Here is an 18,124-nt window from a genome sequence, read left to right as displayed (position 1 = left end):
AAGAGTGCAGGGTGAGGAAGGAGGATGACCCACTGACAATGGCAGAAATTAAGGAGCGTCTTGATAGCTACTTTAAAATGGTGTCTTTCGTAGAAAAGAGACACCCAGAAAAAAATCTCACAGGTCGTGCGCTTAAATACTGTAATGAAGTTTGTCCGAGTCAGTTTAGGAAATTTTTAAGAAGCAGGCAGAAACAAGCTTCTATGGACGATTATTTTAAAAAGAGGCTTTTGGTAGAAACAGACCAAGCGCCAGATAAAAACCAAAGAAAAGTGGCAGTAATAAAGAAAATACATATTATAATTAAATTTATAAAATAAAGACGTAAAGTAAAAAAAGAATTAGAAAAAGGTAAAAAAAAAAAGATATTTTAAATTCATCGTAAAGTTAAGTGTTAATTTGTTCCGTAACTGGAATACAAACCTACGTTATTTATTTAGGGGTATTACTTTCTGCGTAGCTGAAATGACAAGCCATTAAAATTTAGCGAAGGTTAACTACCCACACCGCTAGTTAGCGGGGCTGGGGGGGGTAGCTTGCTACCGCTCCCACTTGCACACCGGTGATTTAGCTCACTTTCCTTTTTGGCTCGGATGGCGTACGGTTGTTGCCATTCCTCATCCTTCGCCGTTATTTGTACTGCCATTAATTCTTTTTTTTATTTTACTTTGTGTTAGTGTGTGTACTGTATGTGTTAACTTCTGCAAACATGCGCACCTGCCCTGGACTTGATGGCCAGCCCTGCAGAACCTATTATGTCGGCGGTGGAGACCGATCGCCACACCCTTTGTCTCGTCTGCAAAGGTCAACGGTGTGATTTCAACAACAAGTGTAGTGAGTGTCGGGAGTGGTCTGCCTCCCAGTGGGAGAGGTTTGAGCGAGCGACAGCGGAAGAAGTCTAAGGCTGCTTCTTCCATCTCCCGACCTTCCTCCGAAGCTCCTACTCATTCGGCGGTCTCTTCCGAGAGACCGTCAAGTAGTAGCATGGACCCATTTAATTTTTGCGAACCCTGGTCCTCAAGAGATGGTATTGCTTCCCCTAGCGAAGCTGCCCCACCTCTCCCCCAAGTGAGGCCGCCTTGTCTATGTCTTCTGTGTTACAGGTTTGGTCATCCATGGGGCTTCCAGGTCCACCCTCCAAGGACTCCTTGCTGCAGGTCATCCTCCGGGGTGCAATTGTGCATCCGTCATCGTCAACTTTGGAGGCAGATCCTCTTGCGCTCGTCGACTTCACGGTGTCAGAGGTGTTTTCTGTGGTTTCTGCCGACTCCCCTGCCCCTCCAGACTCTCCAGCTGTTGTTGCCGACTTAGTTTTCCCCGGTCCTGATCATCCTTCGAGGGGGAAACTTAGTCCTACATCTGTCTCTCCTGTGAGTGTTTCTCCCCCTCGGGGGAATTCACTCCTAGAGACTCCTCTTTGGAGGACTGCTGCTGCTCTTGGTCAGCTTGCTGATCCAATGGCCCCTAGAGAGCATCTCCGTCGCAGAGCTCGCCCGACGCTTCGCTTTAGAGGTCGCTTTCACCATCGGTGAAAAGCGCCTCTTCGGCACTTCAGCCTTGTCATCGCAGCCGTACCCCGCAGAGGAGTGTCCGCTTCAGTCGTATCTTGGTCCTCGATCTTCACCCGTTCCTGGACCTTCTTCCGACGACGCTGCTACTAGCCCTCCGACTTCGGTCCCGGACAATTCTGTAGATCGTTTGCGATCTCCATCGGTGGATGTTCGCCTTTCCAAAGGGCACATCCCTATTCCTGTGCTACCTGCCAGCCGACCTGCCGACCTACCATCCCCAGTTCTGTTCCTGGTACAGCCTCCTGAGGCCCTACCCAAGTGTACAGCAGCTCGTCAACGCTCTTCAGCTCGCCAGCTCCCTGCAGTGCACCAGCGCTCGCCAACGTTTCGTCAGCGCCAGCCTACTCGTCAGCGCCAGCCTGCTTGTCAGCGCCATCCTGCTCGTCAGCGCTCTACAATGCTTTGGCGCGCACCTTCACCTGCTGGCCCTCAGCGCCTACCAGCGCGCCAACGATCACCAGTGCAACAGAGCTCACCGAAACTCCTGCTCACCAACGCTTTCCTATGCGACAGCTACAACCTGCGCTCCAGCAATCTCCTGCGCTCCAGCAATCTCCTGCGCGCCAGCACTTTCTTATGCTCCAACGATCTCCTGCGTGCCAACACACTCCTGCGCGCCAGCGTTCTCCTGCGCGTCATCACTCTCCCGCGAGGGCGCGCTATCACTTGCCCCTGCGCGCATCAATTCTCTCCTAAGCGCCAGTGCTCTTCTGCACGCCAGCACTCTTGCGTGCCAGGTCTCGCCTATGCGCTCGCCAGCTCTCTCCTAAGCGCCAACACTCTCCTGTTCGCCAGATCTCACCCGCGCGCACGCACCAGATCACGCTCGCCCGTGCGCCAACACTTGCCCGTGCGCCAACACTTGCCCGTGCGCCAACACTTGCCCGTGCGCCAACACTTGCCCGTGCGCCAGTTCTCGCCCGTGCATCAGCGCTCAGCACATTGGTGCAGTAAGCAGGAAGAGCACACAGACATCTTGCAATTAGAACTCCGTTCTGTTAAGTTCTATAGCTATATCCCTCACTGAAACTAGGTTATTCAGTACATTACTTGGCTACTTTTCTGTAACCAGACATACGGCATTTACGTTCTGCCTTCTTGTAGGCACTTTTTTCCTTTCTCCCGATCGGAAGTTTTAGTTTCCTACAATGGCTCTGACTAGAAACTTCTAATAAGCATATCTGTCCCCTAATAGGGAACATTCAATACTAATGCTATTTTACCGATCGGAGACGGAGAAGCACGAACGTTTTCATCCTAAAAAGGAAAAATCTCCATTACGAATGTTCTCCAACTGAGTTCCGGACACGACTTTTAAGTCTATCTACACATGTATGCTTGTCATGCTCATAGTCCGGTGCTACTACTACATAGTAGACTCATGCTTATTACCCATCCAACAATAGATTAAAGATACATCTCAATCTCCTCTTGGGGTTAGTTGGATGCGTCCGGTTTTCTGTGCGGAAGGTGATCTCTATGGATAATCGCTCTTATAACATAAGCTGTACTGATTAACTGGTTTACTGTTGGGTATCGGGATTATTCGGCCAACCACACAAGATTGGTGGCATTTGGAGGGTGGGCAGGCTCCTCTCCTCTTCATTGCAAGAACATGCAAATAGTTACACGTCTCGACAACACCTCAAGATGTGTTTATTGCTATGCAATCTCCCCCCCCTCCCGCTGGACAGACCGCGGATGGGGGTGGCAGACGAGAGCTTCTGCAAAGAGGCCCATCTTCTCGTCTCCCTTCTGGATCTGATGCTCTCTTTAATACATCAAAAAGAGGTGGGGGCAATATGCCGCACCATTCCATCCTCGTCCGTTGGCCCGATTCAGAAAGGTACCAGCATTCACCTCTCGTAGAGAACCATCTAGCAGTAGGAAGCCTCAGATGGACAGAGGACACGTAGGTGCCCCCATCCACTCGCGTCATTCCTGGTACAGGAATGTACTTGCAGATAATCTGAACTGACCACTCAGATAGTGGGCTCCTATTGTCTTTGAATCATCTTGTATCCAACAAAGTCTTAACTTTGTGAGGTCCCCTACTGTGGTCATGCCCGCAACGGCCCTGAAATTCCGACTCCCATTCGACCCTTCACCAGGCCCTTGAACAAGATGTATTCCAAGATCGGTGGGACAGCTTAAAGATGTACGCCTTTTTTTCCCCCATTCGGTCTGGTGAGAAAGTCCTCAGCCAAGTCAGGATAAGCAAGATCTTATCAATGACTCCAATAGCTTTGCTATGGCATCCTGCAGAATGGTTCCCGGATCTTCTACAACTCCTGACGGAGTTCCGAGGGATCTTCCTCCACGACACGATTTTCTAATGAGCCACATGCTAACACTTTGCTAAGCCGTAGCTTTGCTTTGACTTTACGCCTGGGATGGTCCTACACCACCTCTCTCAGAGAAGCCTTTCGCAACGAGTTGCGGAAAAGATGTCCCGGCAGCTCAGACACTTTTCAGCGTCGGTCTTCCAGGCAAAGTGTTCTGTCCTTTGTGACTGATGTCGTGGAAGGGGATTCTCTCCCATCGATGCCTTTATTTATACAAAGTTTGAGATAACTTGTCCCCCGTCGCATCTCAACCTCATCCTGGGAACGCGGACGGGTTCTTCAGTCCCTGAAGGCCCCTCTCTACGAACCTTTATGCCAGGCAGCAGATCGCTTCCTTACATGGAAGACGGCCCTTTTTACTCACTTGTGCTTTGACCAAGAGAGTTAGTGTGTTGTATGATCCATCTTCTGATGTCTCCTAGTCTAGGAGACGGGGAGAAGTAATCCTCAGCGGCGTCCCTGAATTGATTGCCAAGACTCAAAATCCGAGTGTGCTGTACCCTAGGTGCAGCCCATTTCAGATAAAGAGTCTTTGTTCGGTAACCGAAGACCCATCAACTGGGGTTTTACCCAGTGAGGAGTCTGTGGTGTTACCTTAAAAGAACGACACCAGTTCGCCCCTGTGTGTCGTCACTGTTGACCAGCCCGGGAAGGTCAAGTGGAGGATCTCAAGGATTTCCTTCCCCTTTGGGATCGTAAGGCTATCGAGGTTGCTTTCAATCTAGACCCTCCTCCATCCTAAGACCCAGAGCTCGTAACGTCAGTGACGTTGCTACGTCCCTGGCGATCAAGAAACTACTCTGTGGCGCAGATATTGTAAGTGGGCATATGGAAGCGTCAGTCAACCTTCATGGCCTACTACCTGCAAAGACGTAACCCACAAGAACATGGAGACCTTTTCCATCGGTCCTGTGGTGGTCGCACAACAAATGGTCTAAACACCTCAGGCTCCTTGATGGACATGTAGAAGAGGGTTGAGGGCTGAGGTTACCTGGATTAGTCTGCGGTGAATGAGTAAGAACGACTAGCTCCTTTCTTCCTTTCACCTTCTCTCCTCTGGGGAAAACCGCTCCACATGCCTCAGCATAGCTGACCTCACCTCACTGCAGGTAAGACTCATTTCCCTTGTGCCTCTTAAGTATAGAGTAATACTTTGTTACGTCCCCAATACCTTTCTGAGGGAGGGTATTGGGTAAGTCTCAAGAACAGTAGGTTTTGTACTCGTTTCTATGTTAAAGATAAGCCACACTGTTAGTTCCACTCACACACAAGCTTCTACAGGCAGCTATCAGTGCATTACCTCATATCGGCACTTGATTATAGCGATGGTAGGGTCCCTTCTACTATCGATCACAGATCGAAATAGAGAGAACCCCGGGTCATGACCAAGGCCAGTTGGTGAGGACTTCCTCCCTCCTTAGAGTAAGTCACCCCTATAAATCGCGGAGGGTTTGTATCTACGCCAGAACAAATAAGAAATTTGTAAGTAATTTGTATTTTTCCTAGTATACAAACCTGGAGCTTTTTAAATATTAAACTTAGCCGGTGAATATATAAATAGCTGACGTCTCCGACGGCCCGACAGATTCCAAAAAACTCGCGAGCGATCGCCATGAAGGTTGCGGGTGTGCCCACCAGCGCCGACTATCGGCCAGATACCGCACATACTTCTCAACCACTCCAGTTCTTCTCTGTCGGTGTCACCGACAACATTGGTTCCGCTCGCTCTAGACCTCGAGTTTTCTACCGAATTGGTGAAGTACTTTGTTTTGGGTTTTATTGGCTTTCGCTGTGTTGGTGTGTTCCTTCAATAAAACTCTTGAAACCTTTTTTGCTTTTCGTTTTTTGTTGATGAACTTGGCTTTCCTTTGGATTTTCTCTGGTTTTTCATAATGGCTGACCCTTCTGTATATCGCAAATGTGCGAAAGATTGTAACAAACGTCTTCCGAAAGCCTCTATCGACCCTCATACTGTTTGTGCTAATTGGCGGGGTAAATCCTGCCAATTAGGAGATCGGTGTGAGGAGTGCGTGGTTTTATCGGAATTCGAGTGGTTAGAGTATGCAAAGTATACTCGTAAGCTCGAAAGAGATAGGGTGAGGAGAAGCTCATCTAGATCTTTAGAATTTTCCTCCTCCCATGCCCCTGAACCTAATCCTTCCCCTGTAGTGGTAGTTTTTGAACCCCCTATTAGCACTCATGAACCTTCAATGCGCGATATGTTTTTAGCTATTCAAGCATTAGGTGAGAAGGTTGAAACCTTAGCCTCGGACAGGAACCAGCTTATGTCCGATGTTAAGTTGTTAAAGAGTCAAAGTGGTAAAGTAGAAAATCAAAGTGGTAAAGTGGAAAGTGCGCAAAATGTGTTTAGTGTTGCGACCGAGGGTTCGTCTGTTCGTGCTTGTCGCTCCCCTAGTCCGAGACCTCTTTCAGGCTCCCCTGCACCAGGGAGAAGGAATGTCGTAGGACTTAAGGGAGCGAGAGGTGTAAACCGACGTACAGTACAGACGTTCCCTCTATGGTATCAGACGTTTCTCATCAAGAACGTCCTTACCATAAGACGGGGGAGACTAAGTTCTCCTCGTCTTCCGACGACTTGCCGCATAAGAAACCTTGGCGTAAGGTTTCTAGACCCTTAAAGCGCAAGTCAGTCCCTTCAGGACAGGTCCAGCGTCCTGGCTGTAGCCATTGGGGCAGCTCTGACCACTTTCAGTCATCGGATGGCTGTTCGCCTGTTAAGCGAAAGCGTGACACTGAGTCCGAGGGTCTCGTTAGGTGCGATGATTTGCATGCACAGACGTTGCCGACGTCACGGCCCGTTCCGACTCCCGTTGACCCGAAGTGGATTGTCCTGCAGGACATGCAGTCTAAACTTTCATCTTTAATGGAGGTTTACGAGCATGAGCAGGTTTGTAAAGATCCTTTGCTTGCGGTTCGCCAGTCCGACAGGCGTGACTCTGGCCTTCAGCCGCCTAAACGAGTGTTTTCTCGTCCTTATGATGTTAGCGCTAACGTTTCCAGTGCTGTTAAACGCGATTCTGATCGTGTTCCTCGTCAGTCACGTGACGTGAAACCCCTCTTGCCGCAGTCTCAAGGTGACGTTCAGCAGCTGTTGCCGCAGCCCCGTACTGACATTCGTCGGCCGACTCCGTTGCCTCGACGTGACGTTGAACGTCTGTCACCGCAGTCGGGTGTTGTTTTTCCTGCTCAGACTCTGCAGTCAATGCAGTCCCGACGTGATGTCGAACGGCAATCTACTCAGGCTGTTGTTGTTTGTCAGTCACAAGACTTTAAGTCTTTGCAGCCTCGGCGTGACGTTGTTGCCTCAGCTGTTGCTGCGGCTCCGTCGCATGTTGACATAGCCTGTCAAGCGTTGCCTCCTTGGCATGTCTCTCCTTATCGCGAGACTCGGCAGTTGTCGGATGAAGTTCCGTCGGATGAGGAAGTCGTTGATCCCCTTCCAACTGATGTTCCTTTGGGGACTCTTTCGGATGGAGAGGAGCCTAAGGTTGCTCAGCCCTCTCTTGATTTTAAGAAGATCATGCTAATTTTTAAGGACCTTTTTCCTGATCATTTTGTGTCTGCTGCTCCTCGTTCGCCCCCATCGGAGTTCACGCTGGGCCTAGCGTCTTCGACTCCGTCGTTCACAAAGTTAGTGCTCTCTCGCTCTTCTAAGAGAGCTTTGCGTTTATTGGGCGACTGGTTAATGACCAGGAGGAATTTGGAGAAGTCAGCTTTTGCTTTTCCCCCTTTCAAACTGGCTTCTCGTGCGAGCGTCTGGTATGACACGGGAGAAGTTCTCGGCTTGGGAGTGCCTGCCTCTGCCCAGGGAGACTTCTCAAGCCTCGTAGACTCTCCTCGTCGTCTGGCCATGAGACGCTCGAAGGTTTGCTGGTCCTCTTCAGACCTAGATCATCTCCTCAAAGGAATTTATCGGGCCTTTGAAGTTTTCAACTTTTTGGATTGGTCGCTGGGAGCCTTGAGTAGGAAGATCTCGTCAGCAGACCGTGATGTCTCTGTTCAAATTATGTCCTGCATGGACAAGGCTATTAGAGGTGGCTCTAATGAACTCGCTGCTACTTTTACAGCAGGAGTTCTTAAGAAGAGAGAGACACTTTGTTCTTTCCTGTCTGCAGGTGTCACTCCTTGTCAAAGGTCAGAACTACTCTTTGCGCCATTGTCTTCTGCCCTGTTCCCGCAGCAGCTTATTAGAGATATCGCAGCGTCTCTTGTACAGAAGGATACTCAAGATTTGATGGCCACGTCTGCTCGTAAGGCTGTACCTTCGTCCTCTTATGTCAACAGACTTAAATTTGATACTCCAGCGACAAGGTTTATCCCGCCCTTTCGTGGCAGAGCTCCCAGTAAGGGAGGCTCTCGTGCCGATAGTAAGAGGGGTAAGAAGAGAGGATCTAAGTCCTCCCGTGGCAGAGTCTGACTGCCCACGTCCTCAGACAGCAGTAGGGGCCAGATTGACCAACTTCTGGTAGGCCTGGGAGAAGAGGGGTGTAGACCGGGAGTCTGTTTTGTTGCTAAAGGAGGGTTACAAAATCCCTTTTGTACGGAGACCTCCTCTAGTAAACGATCCGATAGACCTCTCTCCCAGGTATCGAGAGGAGTCGAAGAGACAGGCATTACATCTGCAGGTGTCTCAGTTGTTAGAGAAGGTGGCGGTGGTGAAAGTCTCGGACCTTCAATCCCCAGGTTTTTACAACCGTCTCTTCCTAGTTCCAAAGCACACAGGAGGTTGGAGACCAGTGCTGGATGTCAGTGCTCTCAACGTTTTTGTTGTCAAAACAAAGTTTACGATGGAGACCACCAAATCCTTTCTAGCAGCAGTCAGAGAGGGGGACTGGATGGTCTCTCTCGACTTACAGGATGCGTACTTCCACATTTCGATACATCCAGACTCTCAACCTTATCTAAGGTTTGTATACAGGAATGTGGTGTACCAATTCCGAGCACTGTGCTTCGGCCTCAGCCCTGCTCCTCTTGTTTTTACGAGGCTCATGAGAAATGTAGCAAAGTTCCTACATTTGTCGGGGATCAGAGCCTCCCTGTACCTGGACGACTGGTTACTCAGAGCGTCGTCCCGTCATCACTGTCTGCAGGACCTACAGTGGACTTTGGATCTTGCGAAGGAGTTGGGCCTCTTGGTGAACATAGAGAAGTCTCAGCTGACTCCCTCCCAAACGATTCTCTATTTGGGGATGGAGATACAGAGTCTAGCTTTTCGGGCTTTTCCGTCTGCCAACAGGATCGAGCAGGCTTTGCTCAAAGTCCGTCTCGTGCTAGAGAAAGACCGTTGCTCTGTGAGAAGCTGGATGAGCCTCCTAGGGACGCTTTCATCCCTGGAACAGTTTATCTCTCTAGGGAGACTTCACCTACGCCCTCTCCAGTTCCACCTAGACTCCCATTGGAACAAGGAGAAAACTTTGGAGGTGGTCTCGATTCCGATCTCCGAACCAATCAAGACTTGCCTGGCCTGGTGGGACAGCAATATAAGACTTCGAGAAGGTCTGTCTCTGGCAGTCAAGAACCCAAACCATGTGTTATTTTCAGACGCGTCGGATTTGGGTTGGGGGGCGACTCTGGACAGTCTGGAATGCTCGGGTCTTTGGGCGGCAGACCAGAGGAGCCTTCACATCAACTGCAAGGAGCTGTTGGCAGTCCATTTAGCACTGACGAGTTTCGAGAGTCTGCTTCGAAACAAGGTGGTAGAAGTGAATGCGGACAATACCACGGCCTTGGCTTACATCTCCAAGCAAGGAGGCACTCACTCCCACGCTCTTTTCGTCATCGCAAGGGACCTCCTCATCTGGTCAAAAGATCGAAACATCTCGCTTTTGACGAGGTTCGTCCAAGGGAAGTTGAACGTCTTGGCGGACTGTCTCAGTCGAAGAGGTCAGGTGATCCCTACAGAGTGGATGCTCCACAAGGATGTGTGCAAGAGTCTTTGGATGATTTGGGGTCAACCCACCATCGATCTCTTTGCGACCTCACTGACCAAAAGGCTACCGACTTATTGCTCTCCAGTCCCAGATCCAGAGGCGGCCCACATAGATGCCTTTCTGTTGGACTGGTCTCACCTGGACGCTTACGCCTTTCCACCGTTCAAGATCCTCAACAAGGTGGTGCAGAAGTTCGCCTCTCACGAAGGGACCAGGTTGACGTTGGTTGCTCCCCTCTGGCCCGCGAGAGAGTGGTTCACAGAGGTACTTCTATGGCTGGTAGACGTCCCAAGGAGTCTGCCTTTGCGGATGGATCTCTTACGGCAGCCTCACGTAAAGAGACTTCATCAAAGCCTCCCCGCGCTTTGTCTGACTGCCTTCAGACTATCGAAAGACTCTCAAGAGCTCGAGGATTTTCGAAGGAGGCAGCTAGAGCGATCGCGAGGGCTAGAAGATCCTCTACCATCAAGATCTACCAGTCGAAGTGGGAGGTATTTAGAGATTGGTGCAAGTCCTCCTCTATTTCATCCTCCAGTACCTCTATAGCGCAGATTGCGGATTTTCTCCTATACTGTATCTGAGAAACGGTCGCTCCCTCTCTGCATCCACCATTAAAGGCTACAGAAGCATGTTAGCTTCTGTTTTCAGGCATAGAGGCTTGGATCTTTCGAATAACAAAGATCTCCAAGACCTCCTTAAGTCTTTCGAGACCTCTAAGGAGCGTCGTATTTCAACTCCTGCTTGGAACTTGGACGTGGTCCTACAGTTCCTAATGTCAGACAGGTTTGAGCCTTTAAATTCAGCCTCCCTGAAGGATCTTACCCTCAAGACCCTTTTCTTGGTTAGCTTGGCTTTGGCTAAAAGGGTCAGTGAGATCCATGCTTTTAGTAAGAACATCGGCTTCTCGACAAATAAAGCAATATGTTCTCTTCAACTTGGTTTTTTGGCCAAGAATGAACTTGGCCTAAATCTTTTGAAATACCTAGTCTTTCGGAGATCGTAGGTAATGAAGTTGAAAGAGTGCTGTGCCCCGTTGGAGCTCTTAAGTTTTACTTATCTAGAACTAAACCAATACGAGGTTGTTCTGAGGCTTTATGGTGCTCCGTTAAGAAGCCCTCATTGCCCATGTCTAAGAATGCGTTATCTTACTTTGTTAGACCTTTAATCCGGGAGGCACATTCTCATTTAAGTGAGAAGGATCGTAGTTTGCTTAAGGTCAAGGCTCACGAAGTGAGAGCGATAGCGACTTCGGTGGCATTTAAGCAAAATAGATCCCTTCGAAGTATTATGGACGCGACCTTTTGGAGGAGCAAGTCGGTGTTCGCTTCATTTTACTTGAAAGACGTCCAGACTCTTTATGAGGACTGCTACACACTGGGTCCATTCGTTGCAGCGAGTGCAGTAGCGGGTGAGGGTTCTACCACTACATTCCCTTAATCCCAATATCCTTTCAATCTTCTCTTGAAATGTTTTAATCTTGTCTTGGGTTGTACGGAAGACTAGGAAGTCTTTCGCAATCTTTTTGGTTTGGCGGGTGGTCAAAATGTTGTTTCTTGAGAGCGCCCAGATTAAGGGTATTGATGAGGTCCTGTTATAGGGGTGTTCACCCTGGATATAACAGCTCCTGGGAGTCTTTCAGCATCCTGAGAGGATGGCTGGGCTTCGTGAGGAAAGCAGACTAATGAGGCAGAGTAATCATCAGAGTCAGCTTCCTTACCAGGTACCTATACTTAAGTTTGTTTTTATGAAATAATTGTTAAAAACTCTTGAGCATATACGCCTTTATTGTGATAATACTGGTCTTTACCCACCACCATGGGTGTGAATCAGCTATTTATATATTCACCGGCTAAGTTTAATATTTAAAAATGATATTTTCATTATAAAATAAATTTTTGAATATACTTACCCGGTAAATATATAATATTAAAGGCCCTCCCTTCCTCCCCGATAGAGACCCTGCGGACTGAGAAGAACTGGAGTGGTTGAGAAGTATATGCGGTATCTGGCCGATAGTCGGCGCTGGTGGGCACACCCGCAACCTTCATGGCGATCGCTCGCGTGTTTTTTGGAATCTGTCGGGCCGTCGGAGACGTCAGCTATTTATATATTCACCGGGTAAGTATATTCAAAAATTTATTTTATAATGAAAATATCATATTTATACAAATTGGCCCGCTACCCTGTCCCCCGAGAAATCCTGCCATACAGCAAAGTGGTTACTCAGCTGAGAGGTGTGAGTGAGCGGAGTAGCCAGTCTACCCCACCCCCCACCCGCTAACTAGCGAATGGGGTAGTTATCCCTCACCAAAATTATCATGGCTCGTCTTTCAGCTACGCCGAAAGTATGCCCCTATAAATAGCTCCAGGTTTTTGTACTAAGATAAATACAAATTACTTACAAATTTGTTATATTTTTACTTCATTTCCAAATCTTGTGTGGATTCTTGCTTAGCATCTGTTGAGCTATTCATATCATCAGAAATATAAAAGACGATAGGCTCAATACTACATGGTACTGTATTCTAGAAATTTTATTCCAGCTGTGACAGATTGTGGAATGAACTTCCTAATCTGGCAGTTGAATTGGTAGAATGTCAGAAGTTCAAACTTGTTACAAATACTTTTCTGTTGATCAGGTTGACATGTCTCATTTCATAGTTTATATATGATTGATCTCTATTTTAATGATTTTATTGATATTGATATATTTTATGAGTGTTTTTATTTCTCATATCATTTACTGTACGTATTCATTATTTGTCCAATAATTCATTTTCCTCTGGGCAGCTTTTCCTGTTGAAGCCGTTCGGCTTTGTAGCATATGGTTTTGGTTGTAGTTTAGCTAGTAATAATAGTTCGAAAACTTTTTTATTATTTAAGGAGAACAAAGATATCACTGATGTCATAGGAGCTTTTTCACAGATTTCTGTTGAAGGGGGAAATAAAATATGAATACTGTACAATGTTCTATATTAACAAATAGATTTAAAGCTTATAATTTGGCTTTTTTACTTTATAAAGTATCAAGTTGTGTTTTTCTTTGCAGGTGCTATTGCAGTAAGCGCACAAATTTCAACATGGCACAACAAACGAACACATTCTCATTGAGAAATATGGGTATCAATTTAGTAGCTGGTGGATCTGCAGGTAAGATTTTTTTTATTAAATATGGTAATAAGCAAGGTTTACAGTTTACTTGTACCTGCACATGTTTTAGCTACTCCATATTATTTGATACTGTATATCAGTTATGGTCATACTGTATACAATATTATTGATAGTGTTTTGTCTCTCAAGTATTTTCAAGGTGTGTAATACTTACCTTCATTTAGAAAATCTAGTAGTTATTTGTTTTAAATTGATACTATCAATTTGAGTGAATTTCAGTTGTTCCGTAACTGAATACAAACCACGCTATTTACATGGGGTAATTACTTCGGCGCAGCCGATGACGAGCCATAAAGTTTTAACGAGGGTTTCCTACCGCACCGCTAGTTAGCGGAGGGGGGTGGGGTTAGCTTGCTACCCCTCCACCCTCTCACACACCGGTAATTCGTCCATTTTACTTTTGGCTCAGAGAGACGACAGACCTGTCAGCGCTCTCCTCTCTTTTGACTGCCATAATTTTTGTTTGCTTTTTCTTTCAGTGTTTGTGTGTGAAGTTGGCCTTTATTATCATCATGCGCACTTGTCCTGGTCTTCTCGGCTGCCCTTGTGGGACTTTTATGTCGGCCGTGGAGACAGATCCGCACTCCTTATGCCCTCAGTGTAGGGGCCAACGGTGTGATAGTGCTAATTTGTGTATTGAGTGTAAAGAGTGGTCTACCTCCCAGTGGGAGAGGTTTGCCCGGCGACGTAAGAAGAAGGCTAAAAGGGATCGTTCTCCATCCGAGGTTTCTCGGGAGAGAGAAAATCCTAGGTCTTCTTCTCCCGCCGCCCATTCCTCCTCCGAAGCTCCCGCTCGGGCGGCCTCTTCCGAGAGGCCGGCGAGTGGTAGCGTAGACCGTAATGTTGATGTTGTTGACCGATCCCGTGGTAAGGGAGAGGCCGCTGCCTACCATAGCAAGGCGGCTGCCCCTCCCCCCTCGGAGGAGGTCTTTATGTCTAACAATGATCTTTTTCAGCTTTGGGCTTCCTTGGGGCTACAGAGTTCGCCCTCCAAGGAAGCCCTGTTTGACATGATCAAACGGGGTGCGGCCGCCGAACAATCGTCAACTACAGCGGAGATAGATCCTCTGTCTGTAGTTGACGTAGTTGTTTCGGAAACATCCCATGGATCTGTCCAAACATCTGTTCCTGTGGCTGAGGTAGCTGAAGGCTCTGTCTCCCCCTCCGAACACACTTCGAGGGAGGAGCTGAGTCCTACGGTCTCTCCTTCCACTGAGACTCCCTCTCGGGGGAGTTCTCTGGTAGAGACGCCTCTTCGGAGGCTTCATGATGGTCAGCTTGCTGATCCAACGGCCCCTCGTGGGCGTATAAGGCGGAAGGCTCGCCCTCCCCTTCGCCGTAGAGGCCTTCCTTCTCCCTTTAAAGGAGTTAATTGTGGGGACGACGAGCCGAAGAGGCGCCTCACCTCTTCGGCTCGTCGTCCCCACAATCCTCTGCGGAGGAGACGACTCGCCGCTCTCCTATCCTGCCAGCTACCACCCTAGACCTCTCCGGGGATCGTTCGCGATCCCCTTTGGACGATGGTCGTCCTTCGGGACAAGGGTCTCCTCAACCATCTACATCGAAGGCTGCTGATGCGCTTGACGTGCCCCCATGTCTGCCACTGCGCAGTCTCCAGGCCCTTTGGGGTCTCAGGGACTTAAGCGCAAAACTGCGCCTCTCGTCTCTAAGCGTAAGGCTCTGCCTGCGCCCGTTGCTGTTGTTCCTGATGTTGCTGATAAAGCGCTTCGGCGCTCACTGTTGGGCGTTCGCGCCTCTGATCCTGTTACGCGCCAGGGTTCCCCTGCGCGCCCACGTCCATTGACAGCGGTTCCTGATGCAGCGCGCAAGCGCTCAAAGGCGCCCATGCATCCACCTTTACCAGCGCTGCTGCGCCCCCCTGTTCCTGTTACATCATGCGCGGTCCCAAAGGCTCCTGAGTCGGCGCACAGGCGGCCACAGGTTCCTGCGGACTCGTCGCGCCCTATGGGGGAAAAGCGCGGCGCGTGTTCACCCCCAGTTCCTGTTCCACCGCGCGCAGTCCAACAGGTTCCAGAGTTGGCGCACAGGTTCCTGCGGACTCGTCGGGCCCTACGGGGGAAAAGCGAGACAAGCGTTCACCCCCGGTTCCTGTCACTTCGCGCGCGGTCCAAAAGCTTCCAGAGTCGGTGCACAGGCGCCCACAGGTTCCTGCGGACTCGTCGCGCCCTACGGGAGAAAAGCGCAACGCGCGTTCGCGCGCGATTCCATCCTCAGCGCTCACGCGCTCTCCAACGCATCCGGGTGTCGCCTTGGAATCATCGCGTTCACCCAAAGAGGTTCGCTCTGTAAAGGAGGTTCGCGATGCGCGTTCACACGCAGTTCCTGTTCCAGCTCCCGTGCGTTCTCCAACGCGATCACGTGTCGCGCCGACTCAGCACGTTGCTCCAGAGATGGTTAAGTCAGCGCACAGGCGCTCACGGCCCCCTCTGGAACCGCGCGAGTCTGCTGCCGACACTATCGCGCGCGACGCTCATCTGTCGCGCCCAGTTCCAGCTACGCGCCCTGTGCCTGTGTTCAAGGCAACTGTGGGCGTTTCAGAACTCCATCATGCTGTTCGCAACACGCGACCTCTGAAACAGCGATCTCCGGAGCGTCCTGTTCCGGATACACGCTATGCGCGCCGACAATCGCCAGCGCGGTTAGCGACCTCGCAGGCGAATAGGGCGGTCCCTCCCGACCGTCGCCCGCAGGTCTCTCGCGACCCTGCTACAGTTCTATCGCCTTCGTGGCGAGTTCTCCCAGACACGTGCACAGGCGCCCCTGTCATATCGCGCCCTTCCGGGTCTCACCAGGTCGCTGCGCGCCCGCGCGTTCGGCCAGTTCCTGAACCAGTTCCTGATCGCCGTACGCCGACGCCTTCACCAACGCGCTCTCGCGGCCTTATTCCGGCTCACGTGAGTGCGATTTTCCAGCATCGCCCGCCACGCAGGTGCGCGCGCGCGCGAGTTAGTTAGCTCTCGCGATTTTCCAGCTTCGCGCTACCCTGCCGCGCGCGACCCTGTGCCGGACCCGGTTCACGAGCCCCAGCGCGATCGCCTGCAGGCGGATTCTTCCTTGTCGCGCTCCCCTCCCCGCAAGCTCAGACCAGCGCGCTCGCCAGAAGGGGGGCGCTCCCCGGAAAGGTTTAAGGATTCTTCTTTTTCAGCCCAGAAGGCGAACCCTCGTTTTTTAACTTCTCCTAGGGATCCGTCGATCCCCTTTCCTTCAGAGGGATTGTCTGACAGCGCCGCTGTCAGTCAACAGCCGTGGTTCGATACCCTCCTCAGAGCTCTTGTGCGGGCGATTAAGCCAGCCACCTCTGACTCGGGTCGCAACCAGCGGCAGTTTCCTCCCCCCTGAAGAGGAAGAGAGGAGTCTCTCCCGTGGACCCTCCTCCGAGACCTAGGCTGTCCCCTCTCACATCCTTAGGCAAGGTTCCTACTCAACCTCAGACCTTCTCGCCCTCCCCTGCGGAGGAGGAATACCCCTCCTCAGGGGAATCGGTCGAACAGAAGGACTTCCCCATAGCACCAATGGAGGAAGTTCATCCCCCTCCTGAGAGGTCTCCTTGTCATGAGGTGGAGAAGGACCTACCCCCTTCGCTTTTGGAATCCTGTATCCGCCCAGGAGGGAATCTAAGGACTCTAAGACGATTACTAAATCGTCGGCCAGGATCAGACAGGAGCAGCCTAGAGCGGTCGAGGATGCCCACGTGTCCCCCCAGGAAGAGCCCTTGGGGACAGACTTCGCTGCAAGTCCATCGGGAGGCGAGCGCCAGGAGTCGGAACATGCATTCTGGCAAGTCCTGACCCTCATGAGAAGTCTAAACGGGATCCCAGATCCTGAGGTCCCTCCTCGTGAAGGGAAGGACACAGTCCTGGATCGTATCTATGGCACTCAAAAGCCCTCTAGGGCCAGTGCAGCTCTGCCCTGGTCTCAGGGGATGAAGAGTGCCAGAGAGAAGATCGAGGGACAACTCACGGAGCTTGCTTCCTCCAGCAGGTCGAGTGCCGGGAATAAGCTCCTCCCTCCTCCTCGAGTCCATCAGAGGAGGTATTTTGAGATCCTTGCGGAGTCTTCTCTGAGTCTTCCCCTACACCACTCCGTGGAAGCTCTCACAGGGGGTCTCTCTCTTGAGAGACTCTCCAACCGGCACGTGTCCTTCTCGGCCACTGAGATCCAGACTCAGGAGAAGGTCATTAAGTGCGCTATGCAGGCCGCTTCATGGCTAGACATCTGGCTGGGGTCTTTGGGCATTCTGGTGTGATCCGAGGATCTCTCCAAGGAAAGCACCAGGAAAGCGCTGGAGACCTTCCTCCTCTCGGTCACTTGGACCATCGAGTTCCTGTCCCACCAGGTCGCGAGCTTGTGGGCCAACACGATCCTCAAGCGTCGGGACGCGGTGGCTGAGAGGTTTCACCAGAAGGTCCCCAGCGCCGAGACTAGTAGGCTCAGACACTCTTCTGTCCTCAGCAAGAGCCTGTTCGAGCCTAAGGACGTGGAGCTCACTGCCGAGAGGTGGAGGAAGTCCAATCAGGATTCCCTCATCCATAGGGCCCTGACATCAAGGCCCTACAATCCTCCGGCAGTACAGCAGCCCCGCCCTGCCAGGGACACGAAGAAGACAACTGTAGCAGCGAAGCCCAAGGTGTCTAAGCCCTTTCCTGCCAAGGGCAGAAGGGGCAAGAAGTCCTCCAGGGGAAGCAAGAACCCTAGAGGTACCGGCCGAGGCCGGAAACACTAGGGGTGGCAATCCCCCTGCATGTCCACCAGTGGGGGGATGCTTTCAGAGTTGCGCAGCAAGGTGGCAGCAACTCGGGGCGGATACCTGGACGATCTCTGTGATTTCTCAAGGGTATCGCGTCCCGTTCACGGCATCTCTACCTCCCCTGACAGCGGATCCAGTGTTGCTGAGCTCTCTTGCCATGGGGTCGGCAAAAGGGCAGGCCCTTCGGGCCGAAGTCCAGACCATGTTGGAGAAGAACGCGCTCCAGGAGGTCGTGGACGGGTCCCCAGGCTTCTACAGTCGACTCTTTCTTGTGAAAAAGGCATCTGGAGGCTGGAGACCAGTCATCGACCTCTCGAC

The 18,124-nt window shown here is 50.7% G+C and overlaps 1 protein-coding gene across 5 annotated transcripts in view; it reads left to right on the top strand.

Moving 5' to 3' along the window:
* LOC137627723 (mitochondrial 2-oxodicarboxylate carrier) overlaps positions 1-18,124 on the top strand; it is a 270,316-nt gene that overhangs the window by 116,194 nt on the left and 135,998 nt on the right. For all 5 annotated transcript variants that reach the window (XM_068358985.1, XM_068358984.1, XM_068358987.1 and 2 more), the window contains one exon: positions 12,917-13,017. In XM_068358985.1, the coding sequence (XP_068215086.1) occupies positions 12,917-13,017 (101 nt within the window). The remainder of the gene's footprint in view (positions 1-12,916; positions 13,018-18,124) is intronic.

Source organism: Palaemon carinicauda, chromosome 35, assembly GCF_036898095.1.
Source record: "Palaemon carinicauda isolate YSFRI2023 chromosome 35, ASM3689809v2, whole genome shotgun sequence".
Lineage (NCBI taxonomy): Eukaryota > Metazoa > Arthropoda > Malacostraca > Decapoda > Palaemonidae > Palaemon > Palaemon carinicauda.
Note: the sequence above shows the minus strand (reverse complement) of the source record. Positions and strands in the feature narration are given on the sequence as shown.